Source organism: Tetranychus urticae, chromosome 2, assembly GCF_039701765.1.
Source record: "Tetranychus urticae isolate SD_2017Ah chromosome 2, NJAU_TeUrti_SD_1.0, whole genome shotgun sequence".
Taxonomy (NCBI): domain Eukaryota; kingdom Metazoa; phylum Arthropoda; class Arachnida; order Trombidiformes; family Tetranychidae; genus Tetranychus; species Tetranychus urticae.
The window spans coordinates 5,858,197-5,878,984 of record NC_142959.1 but is presented as its reverse complement, the minus strand read 5'-3'; the positions used below and the strand labels follow the sequence as shown (position 1 = coordinate 5,878,984).

General features: G+C 31.6%; 5 protein-coding genes and 3 long non-coding RNA genes across 12 annotated transcripts; 3 read left to right on the top strand and 5 right to left on the bottom strand.

The window, feature by feature from the left end:
- Positions 1-196: 196 nt before the first annotated feature.
- LOC107366491 (uncharacterized) lies at positions 197-2,606 on the bottom strand. Of its 3 annotated transcripts, none has more exons than XM_015934111.3 (4): positions 2,484-2,606; positions 1,145-1,704; positions 672-932; positions 197-600 (listed from the first exon to the last, which is right to left on the bottom strand). In XM_015934111.3, the coding sequence occupies exons 1-4, from the start codon at positions 2,532-2,534 to the stop codon at positions 396-398; spliced, it is 1,077 nt and encodes a 358-aa protein (XP_015789597.1). In that variant the 5' UTR covers positions 2,535-2,606; the 3' UTR covers positions 197-395. The 3 variants fall into 3 exon arrangements, with proteins under 3 accessions (XP_015789597.1, XP_089123900.1, XP_089123901.1); XM_089267774.1 differs by lacking the exon at positions 2,484-2,606 and adding an exon at positions 1,913-2,034; XM_089267775.1 differs by lacking the exon at positions 2,484-2,606 and adding an exon at positions 1,925-2,024.
- Positions 2,607-3,154: 548 nt separating this feature from the next.
- LOC107366329 (iron-sulfur cluster assembly factor IBA57, mitochondrial-like) lies at positions 3,155-5,224 on the top strand. 2 transcript variants are annotated; one of them, XM_089267772.1, is made up of 3 exons: positions 3,369-3,725; positions 3,920-4,164; positions 4,229-5,224. In XM_089267772.1, exons 1-3 carry the CDS (start codon positions 3,703-3,705, stop codon positions 4,648-4,650), a joined length of 690 nt encoding a protein of 229 aa, XP_089123898.1. In that variant the 5' UTR covers positions 3,369-3,702; the 3' UTR covers positions 4,651-5,224. The 2 variants fall into 2 exon arrangements, with proteins under 2 accessions (XP_015789398.1, XP_089123898.1); XM_015933912.3 differs by having other exon boundaries at positions 3,155-4,164.
- LOC149093749 (uncharacterized) lies at positions 5,091-6,752 on the bottom strand. The gene is made up of 2 exons (XR_016198843.1): positions 6,114-6,752; positions 5,091-6,051 (listed from the first exon to the last, which is right to left on the bottom strand). It is a non-coding gene; the product is annotated as an uncharacterized LOC149093749 (long non-coding RNA).
- A 1,483-nt stretch (positions 6,753-8,235) lies between these two features.
- On the top strand, positions 8,236-12,295 carry Cpr (Cytochrome P450 reductase). The gene is made up of 8 exons (XM_015934126.3): positions 8,236-8,385; positions 8,573-8,803; positions 8,902-8,965; positions 9,302-9,580; positions 9,692-9,816; positions 9,934-10,122; positions 10,234-10,347; positions 10,426-12,295. The coding sequence occupies exons 2-8, from the start codon at positions 8,658-8,660 to the stop codon at positions 11,510-11,512; spliced, it is 2,004 nt and encodes a 667-aa protein (XP_015789612.1). The 5' UTR covers positions 8,236-8,385; positions 8,573-8,657; the 3' UTR covers positions 11,513-12,295.
- Positions 12,296-12,832: 537 nt separating this feature from the next.
- RpL23 (ribosomal protein L23) lies at positions 12,833-13,456 on the top strand. Its single transcript, XM_015934155.3, has 2 exons — positions 12,833-12,918; positions 12,993-13,456. The coding sequence occupies exons 1-2, from the start codon at positions 12,906-12,908 to the stop codon at positions 13,400-13,402; spliced, it is 423 nt and encodes a 140-aa protein (XP_015789641.1). The 5' UTR covers positions 12,833-12,905; the 3' UTR covers positions 13,403-13,456.
- A 158-nt stretch (positions 13,457-13,614) lies between these two features.
- Positions 13,615-14,655, bottom strand: Archease (protein archease). 2 transcript variants are annotated; one of them, XM_015934153.3, is made up of 5 exons: positions 14,476-14,655; positions 14,344-14,368; positions 14,247-14,257; positions 13,972-14,165; positions 13,615-13,874 (listed from the first exon to the last, which is right to left on the bottom strand). In XM_015934153.3, the coding sequence occupies exons 1-5, from the start codon at positions 14,543-14,545 to the stop codon at positions 13,707-13,709; spliced, it is 468 nt and encodes a 155-aa protein (XP_015789639.1). In that variant the 5' UTR covers positions 14,546-14,655; the 3' UTR covers positions 13,615-13,706. The 2 variants fall into 2 exon arrangements, with proteins under 2 accessions (XP_015789639.1, XP_025017534.1); XM_025161766.2 differs by lacking the exon at positions 14,247-14,257.
- Positions 14,656-15,822: 1,167 nt separating this feature from the next.
- Positions 15,823-16,851, bottom strand: LOC149093748 (uncharacterized). The gene is made up of 3 exons (XR_016198841.1): positions 16,711-16,851; positions 16,352-16,614; positions 15,823-16,107 (listed from the first exon to the last, which is right to left on the bottom strand). It is a non-coding gene; the product is annotated as an uncharacterized LOC149093748 (long non-coding RNA).
- A 150-nt stretch (positions 16,852-17,001) lies between these two features.
- On the bottom strand, positions 17,002-20,711 carry LOC112539324 (uncharacterized). The gene is made up of 3 exons (XR_003083096.2): positions 20,377-20,711; positions 18,874-19,127; positions 17,002-18,243 (listed from the first exon to the last, which is right to left on the bottom strand). It is a non-coding gene; the product is annotated as an uncharacterized LOC112539324 (long non-coding RNA).
- Positions 20,712-20,788: the final 77 nt, after the last annotated feature.

Sequence of the window (20,788 nt, the reverse complement as noted above, 5' to 3'; positions counted from 1 at the left end):
GACAAGCTGTTACGCTAGTTTTTATCCCATCAATTGTTCATATTGTTTGTTGTTTTTCGTATCATCATTAGCAAAAAACCATTAATGATATCTATAATTCGGAGGGTTGAGATAAAGGATTACAATAATTCGAGATTGAATAGCAAATTTTTACCTAATTAGTCAAGAATTGCAAAAGAAATGCATAAAATTTGAATTAATTATTGAAAAAACTATCTTTTTTTAAATTAAATGTTGCATTTTTTTACAAATTATTATTTGTATCTTTTTTGTAAATTGATTGACAAAGTAAATTCAAAGTTCAACACGATAAGTTTGTTTGGTTAATACAAAATGCACTTTAAAATGACAATTTATAACGGAAAGTTGATTTATCTTGTGGCAATGGTTAAAGATTACATTTTACTCCGCCCGACCGTCACCGTGATTCCACCCTTATCATTGGTTTTCAATGTGATTTTAGTTTCGCCAAATTGAATGAAGGGTCCATCATATGGCTCTTTGGATGCATCTAAGCTTGAATTTGTAGTTGAATTAGTGTTAATTACTTTTGAAGGGTCACCTCTTAATATGGAACCAGCCAAATAACTTAGAATATTGCTGAAAATAAAAATTAAAAGATTAAGATTAGGATTGGATTAGATATTGATTATTTCAGTCTTTTGCCTTACTTGCCAATTCCACCAATTTTAAGATAATCTTTGGATCCTGAATTATTGTTTGTTGAAAAGGAATAAAATGTTTCGTTTGGAGATGATTCTGAAGCAATGTGTGAATCAGTTTCCCTGGAATCCTGGTAGTAGTCATAATCTGAATTGTATTTTGATCGATAACGACGTGACCCGTAATAATATGGTTTACGGTATCGCTTGGAATATCTTCCTTTGTAATATCTTGGTTTATAGCCATTTCGTCTCAGTCTATTACCAAATCTAATTTAATTGAGCAGACAGCAGAAAAAATGAAATTGAAATTAGTTTATCATAAACAACGTGTGATTTGTGCAACTTGCGAAATTTACTTTTCAAATGAATAGCAAACATCAGCAGTTGGTTTTATTGTTTTCCATTGATTTGTATCGACGACTTTATTATACTTATCTGAGTACAGTTGTAATAATTGTTCAGATATTGTCATAACTTACCTATGATAAGGATAATAACCCTTGAATCTAGATGAATATTGAGGATAAGACCCATAACGAGAAGAAGAAGGTAAACCTCCATAAGGTAATAATGAAGATGATGGATAATTAAATGAATTGGATGTTCTCATTGGTTGACCATAGTAATTGAACCGATTCATGGCTGGTTTTCCTGGATAACCCATAGAGGATGGACTATATTTGGGGAAAGGATAACTACCACCAGCTGAATTTGGGTATGATTGAGCCATAGAGGAACTTGGAAACGCATCTAATGGGTCTGATGATTGAGAGTAAGCTTTTGTATTTGGTAATCCATATGATGCTGAATTGGTTGAATAGGATGTTGATGAAGGTGAAGATGGTGACATAGATGACATTGATGAGCTGAAATCAGTGAAATCATTTTGTTCGTAACCATAATTTGATTGAGTTCCGGCTGATGATAGGTCATATGTTGGGCTTTTACTTGAAGTTAAAGATAGAAATCTTTTACCAATTAATGAGCCAGAAATAATGTTTGGTAATAATCCAATCAAAAGACATAGTTTTGGAGTAATCTAAATGAAAGACAAAATGAGAAATTAGATTAACAATTATTAAATGATGAAAAGGGCATTCTGGTTGATACGATTGTTTGGGTCAACTGTTTTATATTATTGTAAAAAAATCCATTTGACATTGAACAGAAAACCTTTAGGCTATTGATTGTATAATAATTAGTTAATTCATTGTAGATCAACTGATGGTACAAAAAGTACATCAGACCTGTTTATTAACCATTTGACTTGTTTTAATGGGTTTTGAATGAGAAAGATCGGGTTGGCCCTTTCACCCGAAAACGATCATCCTGAATATCATTTTTCTAGGTCAACAAAAATACTTAATAAAGGTTAAAACAAGTTAAATAGATGCTAAATACAACCAATAAAAATAGTCACATCAGTGTTTTGATTGATTTTTTTCTCATGTCTCTCAGTCAACTTTCCATTCTCCTAAATTATGTAACTGCAGCCATTGAGATTAACCAGAGAGATTTATATAAAACTGATGAGCACTCTTTAATTCCACAGATCCAAGGATTGACCAGTAATTAAGCGACTTTGTAAATGTAGACGTTTAGTAAATCTTTAGGGCATGAGACTAACTAATTTGATTGAATCTGTGATTCGTGGTACGTCGAGAGGTTTTGATAGGAAAGAGTGATTTTGATTAGTAAGAATTTAGACAATAGGTTTCTGATTAGGCTGAGCAATTTTTCGATCAATTGGCAGTTTGATGAGAGATTCTGAGAAAATGTCTGTGTTAGATTAAGTCAGAATATTATAATTGGTCTTACCTTGATAATTGACAAGCCGGAAGAACCAAAATAAGGGTTAGACATCTCCATAGGGCTCAATGAACCCGTTTTGTTGAAACATAAACTGTATTAAAACTGGGGATGTTTACTGATCAGTAAATAACAGATAACTGATACATTAAACGATGAGAAAATGGTAAACGGGTTCACGGTCAAGTTTTAGTAAACTTGATTATCTTCAGCAACTTTTGAATCATCGAATCATCATTTTCTTTACATCTTTCCTCTCTTCATGTTATCCTTTCTTTCGGCATTTTGATATTTTTACTCTCCATTCATTTACTCGATTAGAGTAATATTTACAGTTACATGCGAAAAAATGATCAACAAATGATCAAGTTTTAAAACCAATAACTTTCCAATCCATTTAACAAGGTTTACATTGACAGCATTTAGACGGATTAGTTGGAACAATTTGAAGCATATTACTTATAGCAAAATTTCCGAGACTTGAGATGGTCTAAAATAACAACCTCAATAAAATAAATTGCCAATCCTCACATATCGAAATATTTGGTGTAAAATGTTGTAATTATGTTGAGAAATGATTAATGAAACCAAAAAACCAAAAAATTTGAATTTATGTTTAGAAACATTGACTTTGTTCGATGTATCAACTGCAAAATCGATATATCGAATGTAACAATCATTTTCAGTTTTATTTGGATTAATTGAATTGTGGCTCGCAATTTAAAGTTAAAAGCTTGAATTATTTTATATTTTTGAGCTGAATTTCTTAAAAATTATCAAATTATCGTTGAATATTTTGTAGCTTACGTAAATTCAATCTTTTAACTAGTTCTTCTGTTTGAAATGAGCGGTTAAATGTTTGCAGATTCAATGTTTTGAAGTTGCATGTTGATCATGTTTTAACCTTTAAAAGTATTTATTTATCATGTGTTAATTCAATCTTGATGGAAAACCTTCTTAATCTACTCAATTTAGCTTTCAATTATGGTTCATAATTTTTTAAAATTATTCAAATTCCATTCATTTGTATTAAGAAGATCTCATTCTTTCAAAGCTGTCAACTTAACCAACAAAAAGCTGATCTTGGTGAGAGGTGAACATTGTTACCGATTTTTACAAGGATTAATTACAAATGATGTTAGACATTTGTATCCTAATCAAACAACCAGTGTTCATCTATCATGTATATATACACTTTTCTTGCATCCTAATGGTCGAGTATTTTTAGATGCATTTATTTATGACAATCATGTAGGTAAAAATGATGGTGATAACAGTAATGAAAATTTGCAAGAAGAAAGTGAAGATTCCAGTGAACCAAAGATAGCTTCTGCCGATGAGCAATTATTAATTGAAGTGGATAATTCAATAAGTGATAAGCTCTTTCGACATCTTAAACTACATAAATTGAAAAGTAAAGTTAACATTAATTATCCTGATGATAGGTACAATGTGTGGTCTTTATATCCTGGTGAAATGGTGGACGATCAAGCAATATTTCCCAAAATAGATCATTCAAAGAGCTCCAACTGCCTAATAACCGTTGATCCCAGAATTAAAAATCACTACAGATGTTTGATTGACAAAAATTGTGATAAGAAGGAAATTTTAACCCAACTGGAAAAAAAGTATAACTTTCCATTCATCGAATCAACTATTGAAGACTACACAAAATATCGATACGAATCTGGTATGAATTTTGTCCATTACACTTCTTATTTCACGTTAATTAACCTTTCCTTTCTTATTTACAGGCATAGGTGAAGGTGCAACCGATCATCCCGATGGAAATTGTCTTCCTCATGAATGTAATGGTGATTTTCTGCATGGAATTAGTTTTCACAAAGGATGTTACATAGGACAAGAATTAACTGCTAGAGTTCACCATACCGGAGTAGTAAGAAAGAGATTGTTGCCCATTCGTTTAATCAACACCGATAGTCAAGAAAACCTACAAAATCATGCAAATTGTGATATTGTCAGCAAAAATGATGGAGCAAGATTGGGTAAATTAAGAGCTGGCCGTGGACATCTTGGATTAGGACTTATGTATGTTGAGAATACAATTTTAAAGGGTCAAACAACCGGTTACATCAAAACCAGTGATAATTTAATCAAAGTTGAAACTTTCAAGCCTTTTTGGTGGCCCAATGAAGTCAAATTGTTTAATAAATGAATCAACAAAATATCAAGAAAGTGTAACTTTCATTTCATCACCGTCATCAACACATGAAAAATTAGATTGGAATACCCACGCCAAAGGGACAAAAATGGCTTATTTTGTAAACAAACACAGACGACAGTAAAATTTCAAGTACTAAAAGATATTGGTGTTGATAAAAGTTCAACGATGCAGTAAAAAGCAAGAATTATAAATAGATTCAATATGTAATGCCCTGGAGTTAATTAAATTGCAAGTTGCTAAACAAGATTTACGTACAGGGTGACGTTCCTTCAACGTCACTGAGCCATCGATTAAGCTAGGCATTCATTCATTAACTTAATAACTCAAAAGATACATCTTTTGTTTGTTATTACCTGAAATTTCTCAATTGTGCTGGTTAACGTCAAATTTTCCGCAACTTTTAGTGTTTACAGATTCATTGTTAACAACAATTTTTAAGCAAGTGTCATTAATTGTCCGCTGTTAATGATTCAATGTTGAAATTTGTCAAAAATATAAATTTACAATTGGCTGTAATAGCAATCATTTGGTTCCTAATAAATTACAGTATTTTAACAACTCTTAATCAATCAATAAACTAACTGATGGTCGTTTATGTTAATAAGTAATTTAGCTGTTCTTGGAAGTGATCGTCAACATGAACTTAACATTTTGCTGATCTATTGTTTGACCTTAAATTCAATATGAAAACGAATAGATTATCTTATTTGAATGAGTAATCTTATCCCAATATTTCAAATAGTTGAGCAAACATTTCCACAATTTATAAAGAGAGTCACAATTAAAATGAAAAAGTTACGTTAAGGGGACCGTAAAAAAAGCGTCTTTTCTTGTACTGTGCTTGAGTGAAGTTGTTTTCCCGGTTTGATTATAGCATTGTTGTTGTTGTTATTATTACCTTTAGATTGTTAATTTCATTTTCACTTTTTTTACCTTCACGTTGAAAAAGCAAAAAAAAAAAATAATGGAAGACTCCTTAATCTAGGTCAATTTGTCGGAAGTGATCACAAATCATCAGTCCTTAAATGTACATTTTCAATTGTTTGAAATTTCACTTTCTTTCAATTCAATATCCCAATGGTAAGATCATATTATTTGATTGTGTCTAACGATTATTAGCTAAATTAAAATAGCAGATCAAGTCAAACAAGATAATCAATTGCTTTTCTTCCTTCCAAATTTCCTCTATTGTAGTCTTCCTCTTTTTTCATTTCATTTACTTCCATCTTCAGAACCATTTCTTTTTATCTTCCTGATCAGTTCATGAGGGACACTCTTAATTATTTAGTACCAAATTATGCTAACGATCAAGGTTGATTAGAATTCAAGGTTTCCAAAAGACTTTCAAAATAGTGTCGATGACGAGTCAAATGTTCCATAAAATTCGACTACCTGAAACGTATGAGAAAGAATCAAAAATAACGTTAAAACGGTAAAAGGTTAATGCCTATTACCTGTACATCGATTGAGTTATAAAAAATTTCCATGGGTTAATGTTGATGGTAATAATCCTTAGATACGAAGATCGAACTACAGAATCTTTACAGGAAAATGAAAGATGTGTCTTACATGGGTTCACATGGGTTACATCAGCTGTTGACCAACAAAGACTCCTTTAAATCTTGCTTTAAAGCTATCAATTGAAATTATTGAAAGTGATAATCTTACTCCCAATTAGTGTAAAAGGTAACAATGGCAGCTCGTTTGGAAAGAAAAAACAAATTAAATCACATTTATCCGGTTAACCTGCATTTTCCGGATGAGAGGAATGACAGTATATGGACAAATAACACGATCGCGATATGGTAACAACATCAAAAATTCAAATGTCGGAACAATTTGCTGTAACAGGATATGATTTTCTTGGTCCAGGGTGAATTTCAGAATCCTTATAACAATCCTATTGTAATTTGAACAATGTTAATCAACCAGGGTAAGTGAAGTGATTAAATTAATTCAATATACGATAATTAAATAGTTAAAAAGTAAGACAAGTGAAAAATAGATAGCAAAACAAAGATATACCCTTATGTTAACGGAAATACTCCTGTAAGTCAAGGCTAACATGTGATAAAGTCTTATGTCTGATGTGTACAGTTACTAATTTGATGATTTGTATTTATTTTTAACTGTTGCTTTTTTATTTTCAATTAGCACTTGATTTGGCAATTTACATGTTTCCTCAACGCGTTGGTCACCAATGATTGCATTTTAGTGAAAAGTAAGTTGAACCAGTTACTTGGAAATTAGTGTTATTAAAAACAGTGTGTTTAAAGTGCTTTGGTTCTGGAGCTATTCCTTGAAACTAGATTATTAGCTAACTCTGTAAGACTGATTCTCGAGAAGTTCATATTATTATCATCACTTTATCTGATTAGATTAAAAGCTCGTTCATCAGACTAAGTCGTGTGACTAATACGAATAGCTGTTAAAAACAATTTCATTTAATAGCTTTCTAGAATCAGCTGTTTAAGGCCAACTGTCCTTAACTGAACCTTGTTCCCTTTAATCACGATCTCACTTGATTATCGATTGATTCGTGATTTCCTATGAATGGTTAAACAAATGTTGAGCTATTTTAAATCTAAATTTTTACTTTCATACACTTGATTTTGTTTGATTCTAGGTTTGTTCCGTCATTCTGATTATATCTGCAAATTCAAATCAATATTACACCATTCTTTTTTAGTTAATCATTTAGATAAATAGCTAAATCCTCTAATTAGAGGATTTAATCAACTCAAGGGCACTATTTTTTACCTTAACATTCAATCCTAAAAGTGTGATAATCTTGCAAGTTGCGTCCCAAAATGAGATTACTCTACACTAGTATTTCTGACACGTTGATGTATGCAACAAAGCTTCAAGTCTTGAATCAAAGTAAACATCCCATGTTAAAACATTACTAACCTGTGTCCACTATTTATCCATAGGTTTGATACCAATGTCTGCTGATTAAATTTGACAAGCCAGTTCAAGCAATTCAAACGCCTGCCAAGAAGTCAATCCAAATTTGATCCAGGAAATCAAAGCTATCTCGACTGGTAAATTTTTAAATTTCAATTGGACGGTTTCTCCTTTACAATCATTGGATTAGTCTATGCAAATGCTTTGGTCAGACTTTCTCTGCAACTGTGCCTTCTAGTGATTAAATATCATTGATTCTGTTGACCATCACGTACCAGAAATGTAAATAGTACAATAGTACAATTTGATTAAATTAGGAGATCATTAACTTTACAGTTAGATGTTTATTTACGTCTTTAATTTCATTTTCCACGGTCAATGTTGTACACAGGCATCATTATATCGATAGTTTGCTTTGAGAAATCAGGTTTTAATTTTCCTAAATGAGCCATTGCAATTTCTGGTTGACCTTGTGGACCTTTGTCGTCAATAACGAAATCATGGAATTTCAAAACCCAAACTTCTTTGGACTGAACCTTTTTCAATTCACTTTCTAATCCCTTTCTTTCTCTCTTTTCCTCTTTTTTCTACTCATTTCTCATTCTCACTCTTTTCCTCTCCCTTTCAACATTTTTCTCCCTCACTTTTTTTTCAGGTTAGTGGTAAAGTAGTTAACTAACTAAACGGTTGACATTGATTGCTGCCTGTTGATTGTGTTGCTTGGTTGCTTGTTTCCCAGCTTTCTTACGATCTATTTGCCAAATTACTAAACCAACGAGTTTGCTCCAAACAGTCATCTGCTGTTATCAAGTCACGTTGGTAATAATACAAACTGATTTGTTTTTCTTCTCGTGTTTTTGTTCTGATTTATTCATCTAATCATTATTTTATCCACAATTTTTCCCCGCTAATATTATTTTCTTCAATTGACATCTATAATTCACCGATCCGTGCTCATTCTGTTCACCTTTTGGGCCCATGTTTTGATCAACGTTTATGACCACAGAATCATCTACACACTTTCATTCTGACTATATGTAAATTTTTTTCAACCAATTACAACAGAAGTACAACTTTAAACTTGTCACAAGATGGAAGAATCGCCTAATCAAGGATCAATTATTAGTTTTGAAGTTTTCTTAACCCTGGTTATATGTGGTCTTGGTGCATATTATTATTTAACCAAACGTAAATCAAATGAATTTGATACTAAATCAATCAAGAGTTTCACCGTAGAGTGAGTACCATTGTCTGAGTTTCTTATGTTTTGTGAATGCCATTGGCCATATCTTAAAATGGATCTTTCTTCATTGTCATCTTTTTTTATCATTGCAGTACTCAACCCAATCGAAGTAACAGTATTAGTGATTCTGGTTTCGTTAACAAAATGAAATCAACTGTAAGTTTTTTTTTGTTATTTTCATTCTAAACTTGCTTTGACGTTAGAAAGAGCTAGAATTTACAATTTGCAACATCACTTGTGTTTGTTTGAATCTGATAAGAGGATATAGTTGCACAGCAAGTTGCTTTGCTAGTCTCTTTTTTTAAAGGTAAACAAAATATAAAAGATTTGCATTTGAAGCTAAATTTTTAATTTGCAATGTACAATTTATTTTGAAACAACCTGATTTAGTATTTTTGGCTTCTAAGATTCCTTTATTATTTTAAAAAATTTCATTGAAATGATCAAACTATTGCTAATTATTTTTAATGAATATTCTTATGATAATCTCAGGGTAGAAACATTGTTGTCTTCTATGGATCACAAACCGGTACTGCAGAGGAATTTGCTGTTCGATTAGCTAAAGAGTCAGCTCGCTATGGGATGAAGGCCTTAGTTGCAGACCCTGAAGAATGTGATATTGAAGAATTGACTAACTTGAATACACTGCCGAACTCTTTGGCCATTTTCTGTGTGGCCACTTACGGTGAAGGTGACCCTACGGATAATGCTTTAGATCTCAATGAATGGCTTCAAAATACAACTGTAGACCTCAATGGATTAAATTATGCCGTAAGTTTTCTCGGTAATTTAGCTTTTATTTGAGAATCATTGAGTTTTGCTTAAGGGCTATCCTTCAACTAAAAGAAAAATGATTTTAATTTTGCTTAAATTTTCCTTTAGGTTTTTGGATTGGGTAACAAAACTTATGAACACTTCAATGCTTTTGGTAAATATATTGACAAAAGACTTGCAGAGTTAGGTGCAAATAGAGTTCATGAATTGGGCATGGGTGATGATGATGCAAAGTAAGTAAATGAATTAAATACTACTGTAATAGATCTGAGTTAGAAAATTACAGTAATAAAAGTAACAGTTTAAATTAAAGTGTAATAAAATATATTTTATTTTTTCTATCGTCTTAGCATCGAAGAAGATTTCATCACATGGAAAGAACAGCTTTGGTCTTCTGTTTGTTCCCTTTTTAATGTCCAATTATCTGGAGAAGACATTAATCTGCGACAATATGAATTAGAAGTGCACAATGATTTACCTAAAGAAGCAATTTACGTTGGAGAAATCGCCAGACTTGGATCATACAGAAAGCAAAGACCGTTAGTAGTATTACCTTACAAATTATTGTTGACCTCACTTGCATTTAATTTAATACTTTGGCTTTTATTTGAATACAATGAATTCAATTCTTTTGTTTTTTTTTCATTCAGACCATTTGATGCTAAAAATCCATTCTTGGCACCTATCGTAGTGAACCGAGAACTATACAAAGGAGACCGTTCGTGTATGCATGTTGAATTTGATCTAGTTGGCTCTAAAATAAGGTTAGTTGTTTTACATTCATTGTATTTTTGTTGTAAGTATTAATCAGTTATTTCAACTCTTGTCTCTTTCCTTATTAGATATGAAGCTGGAGATCACCTTGCCATCTATCCTCAGAATGATTCTTCAATTGTCAACAAACTTGGAGAATTATTAAAAGTTGATTTGGATACTGTTATTTCTTTGAAAAATGTTGACGAGGATAGTTCCAAGAAAAACCCATTCCCATGTCCTTGCAGCTATCGAACAGCGTTAACTCATTACGTGGATATCTGCCATACCCCAAGAACTCACGTACTTAAAGAATTGGCAGATTATGCAACCAATGAAGCAGATAAAGAAATGTTGAAAAAGATGAGCAGCTCTACGGATGAAGGAAAAGCCTTGTACTCTGAATGGATAATAAAGAGTGCCCGTAGTATTGTTCATGTGCTTGAAGATTTACCTTCTTGTAAAATTCCATTGGATCATCTGCTTGAATTTATGCCTCGACTTCAGCCACGTTATTATTCAATTTCATCTTCACCCAAGATTAATCCAGAGCGTGTTAGTATCACTGCTGTTTTAGTTGAATATAAATCATTTACCGGTCGAATTGTTCGTGGTGTTACTACTGGTTGGCTAAAAACAATGGATCCAAATGGCAACCACGTTGCTCCTTGTTTTGTCCGTCGATCTCAATTCAAGTTACCAACTAAATCTCAGGTTCCCATTTTGATGATTGGTCCTGGAACTGGTTTAGCTCCGTTTATGGGTTTCATCCAAGAACGCCAATGGATGTTAGATCAAGGAAAACCTTTAGGTGAAGCCATTCTCTATTACGGGTGTAGGAAACAAGCTGAAGATTATCTTTACGAACAAGAATTGGCTGCAAGTCTGAAATCTGGTGCTCTCACCAAGCTTTATGCAGCTTTCTCTCGTGATCAACCCGAGAAGGTTTATGTTACTCACCTTCTTAAGCAGAATAAGAAAGAGCTTTGGAATCTTATCGAGGAGAAGAAAGGTCACATTTATATTTGCGGTGATGCCAGGAACATGGCTCGGGATGTTCGAGATATCATTCTATCTACTATTATGGAAGAAAGTGGCAAAACAAGTCAAGAAGCTGATGCTTATATTAAGAGAATGGAAGTTCAAAGAAGATATTCTGCTGATGTGTGGAGTTAGATGTTGCTAGAAATTTAATGGAATTTTATTTTTTACAAATTGATTATAAATGAATTGAGTCATCCCCAAATTGTCACAATATCTTCATCTTACATCATATTTTTTCTTAAATGGTGCAATAATCAAATCAAATTAATTTATAAATTACATTTGATCTTACTGCTGCTATGCACTATTATTACCTATGATGTTAATACCTACTGATTGTTCTGTTTTTAAGTTACAATTTCTGTATTATATCTTTTCTAGACTTTGAGCATTCCTAGGCCTTTCATCTACGTTCTAACAAGACCTTGGCTATGCATTAATCGTTCCTACTAATTTGGAAATCAATCACACTAATTTATAATTATTCAAAATTGATAAGGAAAAAAGGAATACATAAAGACTTTTATCAAATTATCTTTAATTTTTTCCAGCTCGCTCAAGGAAGCAACAATTGCCCTCACAAGTTATCTTATTGTTTATTTTCAATTTTTTTCCTCCTCTGAACGAGCAATGAATCAAAAACTCAGCTTGGACAATTTATCATCTCGTCTTTCATTTTTTGATGGATTTACCAGAATCATCTTAATCACCACCAAATATTTACTTCATCTTCACTATTGTTTTTGAAATTAATGCCACAATTTGAAAAATTATGAGCCGAAGAAGTGTCCTTACCAAGTTTTGACTTTAAATCAATACTTAAAATCATAAAGTCGAAAAATCCGTTCATTTTTAAACCGTCAAAATTTTCAAATATTTGATTAAAGGATCATTAGAAAGATCTTTAAATATAAACTGTTTCCTAATTTCTTTAATAAATGAAACTAGATTTTCCCGACTTTTTAAATTATTGAACCTTCAGAAATTTTTTTTGCTTTTACATATGAAAATATTGTTATAAGCCTTTAAGTAATTCAGTGAATACTCAGTCAGTGTTTTCAAACCGCCACTTTGCTGTGAAAAATGAGCAATGCTGAAATTAACAAAGAAAAAATTAACAAACACAAATTTATTACAAATGAATTTATGCTAATTATCCACGAATGAGATTAAAATTGAGCGAGCGACAATAAGTCGCGTATAAAGAGTTGTTGAATTAAGTCACGAAAATATAATTTGGGCAGGAATTAAACTATAAATTATTTTCAATGTTCAACAATTAAAATATAATTATAAATAACACAAATCTCAAGACACTTATCCTAAGTTTGAAATTGACTTTGGCAGAATTTAGTTTGAGCAACAGTTTTGAGCGCCATCTTCTAGTAGCATTTGTAAAACTATGTCCGGAAAAGGAAATCAATTTTATTCACTTCCAATTCGGTTTGTGTTTTTGGTTAGTGTAAGTTAACTTGTGTATTGTTTAATTAATCTAGTTTGAGTTAAATTTATATTATAATTAAAAATGACTAAGAGAGGTAATTATTGTCTTTTTGTTTAAGTATGTATCAATTTATACCTTTAACTAATGAAATCTATTGAATAATCTTAGGTCGTGGTGGTACTGCGGGAGCTAAATTCCGTATCTCATTGGGTTTACCGGTTGGTGCTGTTATCAATTGTGCTGACAACACTGGAGCCAAAAATCTTTATGTTATTGCTGTAGCTGGTGTCAAAGGACGACTTAATCGTTTACCTGCAGCCGGTTGTGGTGACATGTTCGTCGCCACAGTTAAAAAAGGTAAACCTGAGCTTCGTAAGAAGGTTATGCCAGCAGTCGTTGTAAGACAACGAAAACCTTTCCGCAGGAAGGATGGTGTCTTCATCTACTTCGAGGATAATGCTGGTGTCATCGTCAACAACAAAGGAGAAATGAAAGGTTCAACCATCACTGGTCCAGTAGCTAAGGAATGTGCAGATCTTTGGCCTAGGATAGCCTCTAATGCATCCAGTATCCAATAGACGATGTTAAAATCCACTATAAACCTTAAAATAAAAATCTTTTCAAACGGATAACGTATCATCGGATTTTTGTGAACCTTATTTCCAACCACGAGTTTCCTTCCAATCTACTGTTTTAGTATTTTTTAGATTTCAAAAAGTTTTCGACCAATTTCTATACAAAGTGACTTCACAGTTTAGTCATTGAAGATGCAAGCGCTTTTCACTCCTAATGAATAGTTATATGATCATTTTTGCATCCAAAAATAATCGATTTATTGAGTCTTTTGGGTAACAGTAGAGACAATCAGTAAATTACAATTCTTCAAATGTCGATTATTACATACACCTCTTTATCGTGTATCTGCATATTTGAATAAGTTATAGCCTTGATTTCTGTTCCTTGAGGGTGTTTATCCAAGTCGAATACCTCTCCACAACATCGAGCCTTTATGGTGAACTCTTCTTGATCAAACTCGACTATCTCCACTTTCTGAAATAAAATGATAGAGAAATGGCGTATTATAGTTTTTCGTGAATCAAATTTAATTTAAACCTATCATTAAACAGATTTTCCCTGCATGACATACCTTGCAAATTAAATTTGGCTCTGCATTGAAAAGGAATAAAACTTCATCCAAAAACTGGTACAACAGAGAAAGCATATCTTCGCCTTGAACCTGAATCTCAACTACTTTATCAATCGAGACGGACTTGATGTCGGTCATGTAAGCTGACATAGCCACAGCAGCTTGTTCAAAGGCTTCTTTCAACGAATCACCCCCTGAAACATGAAAATCAATTGAATTAATTAAATGAAAACTATACCCACCAGGTGGAATTACGAGATTGGTTTTATACATACAAGCATGGATTCTGAATGTAAAGAAAAGTGAAAATTGAAAAATTATGTTTCAATAACGTATTAAATTGCATTCAAGAGAAGGTATTTTTGTACTTACTGGACATCGGCTGTGTGGTCAAGAACTGTAAACCATCAAGAATGGGAAACAAATAACAACGAAAGCCATTAAAAATTAAAAACAAATTAACGTTAAATTTTTGAGTAGGAACAAAGGTAAAAGTAAACTTACATTCATATTTAACTTGAATTGGTACAATTAAATCACCTTCTGTAGGAATAAGTATGTCAGGATCTTCCATGGTTTCCTATTAATAGCCAGAATAACAATGAAAAAATCAAAACACTGATAGATAACCAATAATCTGACCAACAAGCTGTTGAAACAAAACAATTGCTCCTATGGATGAAAGACAAAGAGATTGGGTTGAGCTGGAGCAATAACAAAAAGAAAGAGTAATTCAATAAAAATTGATCTCAACAATGATTGAATACGCGATAATTAATTGCCATCTTTTACTTGAAAAATGCAATTTCAGCATTTTGATTACCATAAATAAAACACTCACCCGATTTGAATAAAAATTGAATTACGCGGCCAGTTGGTAACCAAACAATCAAGTAAGCCGTAAAAGATATAAAAAGATGAAACCAAAACAACTCAGCAACATTATGAGACATGGAAAGTGTCATGTCTCAGACTGATTATCAATCAATATTTAACAATTTTTTGAATAGATTTATGATTATAAGTCAAATTACATAAATATAATATAAAGTGTTGCTAATAGTCAATGATTTTCCAGCTTATTTAAAGTTTCTTCAAAGCTGGTTCACCTTAACATCTGATATTGGCCATTTTTTGGATGCCGGGAAACCTCCACTGTTGATATTCAATTGATTAAAGTTTAAAGATTAAGACACTATCGACATCTTACAATTAAAGCGGACATGGTTTTAGTACTGGGTTTCATCATTTGACCCATTTGGAGTATTTAATGATAATTTTAATAGCAGATCTTGGAAATATTAAATGAATGTTCAACTGAATCTAGATCGAAGGTTTGAAGCAAGTAAAAAGCAGTATTAACTAACAATTAAAGTTTAATCTTTAGCCTAATTGTAATAGACTTCTTCCCATTTGAAGGTAATTAAAACAAAATAAAACCAATAGTCCGTAAGTGATAGTAGCAATAATAATAATGAAAGTTGGACTCGTTTTGATTTCATTAAAACTGACCAAACCCAAGTATACCAAGTAATAATTACAATTTTTTAACCTGTTGATCCTGATGTCATTACTAATTACATATCATGCTTAATTAATCCATATTAGAGTCAACAAAATGACTTCCGTAACAATAATTGTAGTCAAATTTTATTGTATTACAAATATGAATTTTCAATTTGATTTTTTCTGATCAAATTATTTGAGTGAATAAACAAATTGGTGATTTGAAGTAACCAATTCACAAATTATATTCAACTGATAAGTCTAAATGCAAACCAAGCAATAAACATGAATTGTACCATTAAAAGTGAAAAAGTAACATTTCCAATCAACATGTAGATCAGTATAATCAGTGCCTAATCTTAATAGTTGTTTAATCAAACAAATCAATCATTTAACGAATTGAATAGAAGCCAAAAGTTGTTAAATTACACCAGCCACAATTAAAATTTATAATCGATCTTGAAGAGTCGAAACCATTGGTCATTCATTGATCATTCCGAAGACACATTGACACAGTCTGTAACCACCAACATGGATGAGAATCACTTTAAAGCCAATTGAAGATGCGAGTTGATAATACAAGGATGATGGGTGATTTGCTTCCGCAAGGAAGATGAATCGTTATGAAATCTACAGAAGAAAGAAAAAAAAGTAAATCAAGATTAATTAATCATTTAATAATGATTTAAGGCCCAAAAGAAGCAAAAAGAAATGAATTGAAAAAGCAAAATAAAGCGCAAAAAACGAAATGTGTTTTCACTTTCATGCTTTTTCGCCAAGAAAAAGAAACACATTTTTCTTTCTCATGTTGACCTTTCAGGCTAAACAAGTTGAATTATTGGAAGACGATTGCGTTGATTATTATAATGAAGACCTGTTTGTTTAAATAAGGTATGACAGGCAGAGATGATGAACAAGAAGTAAAACAAAATCGGGTGAAAATATGTCTTGAGGGTTAATCTTGATGATGGTGATGTTGAAGGCGAAGAAGCCCAAGCAATTTACGGTTCAACGAATTATAAGAATAAACTCTCTTCTTCATCATCATGATCATCATCTTCTTCTCTGTCCACCTTCTTCTTCCTCTTTAATCATCAATTTCTTCAAGATTCACTGGAGATTTCCGTTCATTCCAATCTAATACATCAAGAAAAAAAAGTGAAAGTTAAATTCAAGTCATAACAATGGCCAAATTGGTGAAAAAACAAGATATAAGGAAATCATTTATTTTACCTTAAGGCAGTCAAATTTAGATTCACCAATTGAATTTAGGGCAACAAAATTTTGATACAAGTTGATTGTGAAACAAAATGATGGTAATTAAAACTGGTCAACTTTAATGATGAGATATGCGAGCCAGTAATTGATGAGTCCAACGGTATTTTCCAAGTCAACACATTTGATTGAAAAATGTGAATACAATTTGTTGAGTTTTAAATGCAAAATTGTTCAAAATAATTTGAAAATTTTGCCTTCAATTATTTGATTGAACTTGTGAAAAAGATTTGTTTGATTGTTTGACCATTTCTTGGTGTAAATATATTACATGTACATGTAAATATAATTTATTATGATGTTGATCTAGATAAATTATTTACATTAAATTCTCAGAGTAAATAAGCAATAGAAAAGATTAAGATGTTAAGCTGAGTTAACTCCATTAATTTCCATCAACAATTAATCAACAGTCACTATAAATGAACACCGTTCAGATTTAGGCTTATCCAACAGTTATCAACATATTACATCACAAATTTCACTTCACTTTTCAATTTTACACTTAATTTGGTGGTTAATTCAATTAAACAGACACTCTTTTGCTCTCACTCATAACATATAAATATTACAATCAGCTACCAATCCTTGCTTGATCAACAATCAGATGCTGTTTGGTAGCTGTTACGAAGCTTTGTTGGCAGTGCTGTTGGTGTTGTTGTGGTTTAGAGTTAACATTTACATGAACAGATTAAAATCTATTGATATCCATTTAAATTGCAGCAATATTGAGCCTCTATAAGGTTAAATTGGCAGCCTCAAAATTCAAGAGCTTGTTAAAGATTAAAATGATCCTCTTAATCCTATTTTTGGTAAATAAATACAAATTGTCTCAGTGTCTTTCATTTAATTTGATCAGCTAAAGATTATTTGATTGACCATCCAATTTGTTTGCTCCTTTTTTTCGCAAAAATGCTTCAACACTTTCAATGGGTGGATCGAGACAGCCAAAATTGACGACAAACGGACAGGTTAATCACGGCAAGCCTCGAAAGGCTGCCAAACAGAATCCCAAAGTAACCATTAGCAGCAGACTAAATGAATAGACTGGTAAATAAACACCAAGCATCACCAGTAATTATCATCAACATCGTCCTCATGATTAATAATTACTGTTGATAAAATGTAAACCACAATAAGTTGACTGACTCAACAGCAGTTGTTGTTAAATACGGTAACAACAAAATCATGTCAATCCGTACAGTATCATGAATATAAGAAAAAAAATGGCTAAACCAGTTTCCTTAATAAATGTTGTCCTTGTTTTTGTTTTTGCTTTTGTCTCTTTATTTACTCTCTCACCGGGTTAAATTGTTTGAAGCAGAAAACCTTAAACTTGAATCCTTTTTGCTTTTGCCTGTAAGATCCTAAGGAAATCCATTCCAGTTAGGCTTGAGATCATGAAATGTTGATTATCCAAATACAGAAGCCATGATAATGTGTAACATGCATTACATGATGACTGTGATGGTGATGATTGCAACCAAATATCTAAAAGCAAGAAAAGAGAGATAAAGAAAACCGTGAGATGAAAGTGGAAGGTGAAAAGATGAGTTGAATGATGAACAGTAAAAAAAAGAGTAGTCGAAACAAAAAGAAGATTAAGTGTATCACGGAAATGTTGATAACAATGACAATGAAATTAACAGTCAATCATCATAACCATCATCAATGATATCGGGTCAACAATAAATAGGTTGATAGTGTTGGGTTGAGGTCAAGGTTAGGATTTAACCTGAAATTGTTTTTTAACACAAGTGTTAACGTCTAACAGCAAATATAAACAGCAAGACTCGGGAAAATCATTCAATATTTACCAATGTTGTCAATACGCTTAAAATACATCATTAGTTAGTGATGCATCAATTTACAACTCTCACATTAATGCCATATTAATTATAAGGTCAGGTCACTTTCACTTGATTAAAACGGTTAATTAATCTTCAACATTGATACTTAATGTTCATCTAGAGACAAATTGTGTAATACTTTTCCATCAGCTGATTAACACGGTAAACAAAAAGACACTCCTTGAATTAGTCTTTCAAAATCGCAGTAATTATCATCCTGATCCTTGATCATCATCATTATCATTATGATGGTGATTAGGCTAACATTTACCTTTGTTGACCTTTTCAATTGAATCTAATAACCATCAACTTCGATATCCGGTTATTCAATCTTCATCAGCATCATCTTGATCAGCCTTTAACAGTAATTGTGATTGATCTTGATTAACTTGATCTTGTTACTCTTTATCTTGTGATTGGTACATTTTGTCCGGTTATTTATCAACAACAGGCCAGTCAATTATACAATTTAATGCTTCCATGACCACAAAATGTTTCAGCCAATTCAGATTTCAATCGTTCCAGCTATTAAAACAAGAGTAAGAAAAAAAATGATCATCAGAATAATTAATAAAGTAACCAACATAATCTTCAAAATGCTCAACAATAACAATTTTAACCCACAAATGATTAACCTTGTAAATCAATATTTTTCAATTTTAAAAACCAATAAATGATATTATTTTTAATCCAATATCAAAAGCAGCTTCCAAGTCTCACAATTCTGGTCAAGATTTTGGTCAAGATTAGAGCCTTTTCTATGATCAAGGCTTAATCTATTTGCACTTTAATTGTTGAGTTGATAATACAAATATTATTGCAAATGACTTTGTAATAGTGATGATTAGCTCAACTTGGTTCAATTTGTTTTTTTGGTTAAACCTGATTATTAATTTAGTTTATTTTCAGACCTTGTAGAGTTGACTTTTACAATTGAAATCAAATGTAGATTGATCGTAGGTAAACAACTCTTTTGATTGTCATTTATTTTTCTAACAATTAAACTGTGAAGGTTTGCATTTGCAAAGAAATGACAATTACAATCAAGTGTAAATAAGTAAGGGGAAAATTAGGCGATTAACTTGATTACCATTTTTTGTGAGGTTTACTTATACTTTTTTTAATAAACTTATAATGACCATAATGATTAAATAAATAAAAGTAAAAGCTCCAAAATGGATGATTGGACTAAGCAAACAATTAACCAGAATTAAAGGTCAAAGATTTGGTTATTAGTTAAGAGGAAAAGGATAATTATGATTGCCTTTTCTTCATTTACGCATTGTTATATTTGCTTATTGATAAAGTAATGAATAACTTTGATTTATCACTATTTAAATAGTGCTCATTAATAGCTATATGATTAGTTAAATAAATTAACAATATTGTCAAAATAAAGGTCACTCAATAACCTTGGTCAACCTTTAATTTGATTGTGACAAGTGAATAAAGTAAAGATTAATAAGGTTAAATCAGTTTTAACTTTTTCTCAAGATGAGTTTTTATATTTACCGTAAATCCAATGTATTCAAATTTTTGTTTTAATCAAGATTGTGATATTTAAATTGTCTCTCTTTAACAAACTTCAAATCATTTCAAGTTTAAATTTTTATTTTAATTTCACTTTCGCTATAAATTTATTCTAATTCACACTAATATAGCAATATAACACAAAAAAAGAAACCAAAAAACCAAACCAATAATAGGTTACACTCACTTTGAATACAAGAGAAGGCACTTTTTCCTCGCTTCTTCTTTTTCTCACTATACTCACATTTTTTACTGGTTACAGTTAATCATGGATCACAATCAAGTTACAAGATGAATACTGATTAATTTAGAGCGATGAACTGTTGAGTCTAAAGATGATTATGTTGATCAACATGGTGCCGCAAACATGTAATCCCTTTTCAACCAACGTGTTAGTAACTGTTGCATTTTTCAAGCAAAAAAAGCCTTAACTGTAATAACAGCAATACAATTTATATTGTATTTAATAGAAGCAACATTGTTAAATATAATTCACTAAATTAAAACAAATCAAAATTTAACCATTAATTATAATAAACAAAAAAGCTAAAACAAAAGGTTGAGAGATGTAACCGTTAAATTAAACCGGCAAATGATCACATGACATCAGGTTGAACTCTTACCAGTGGAGGGACCCTTTTGGCTCCAAAATCAAA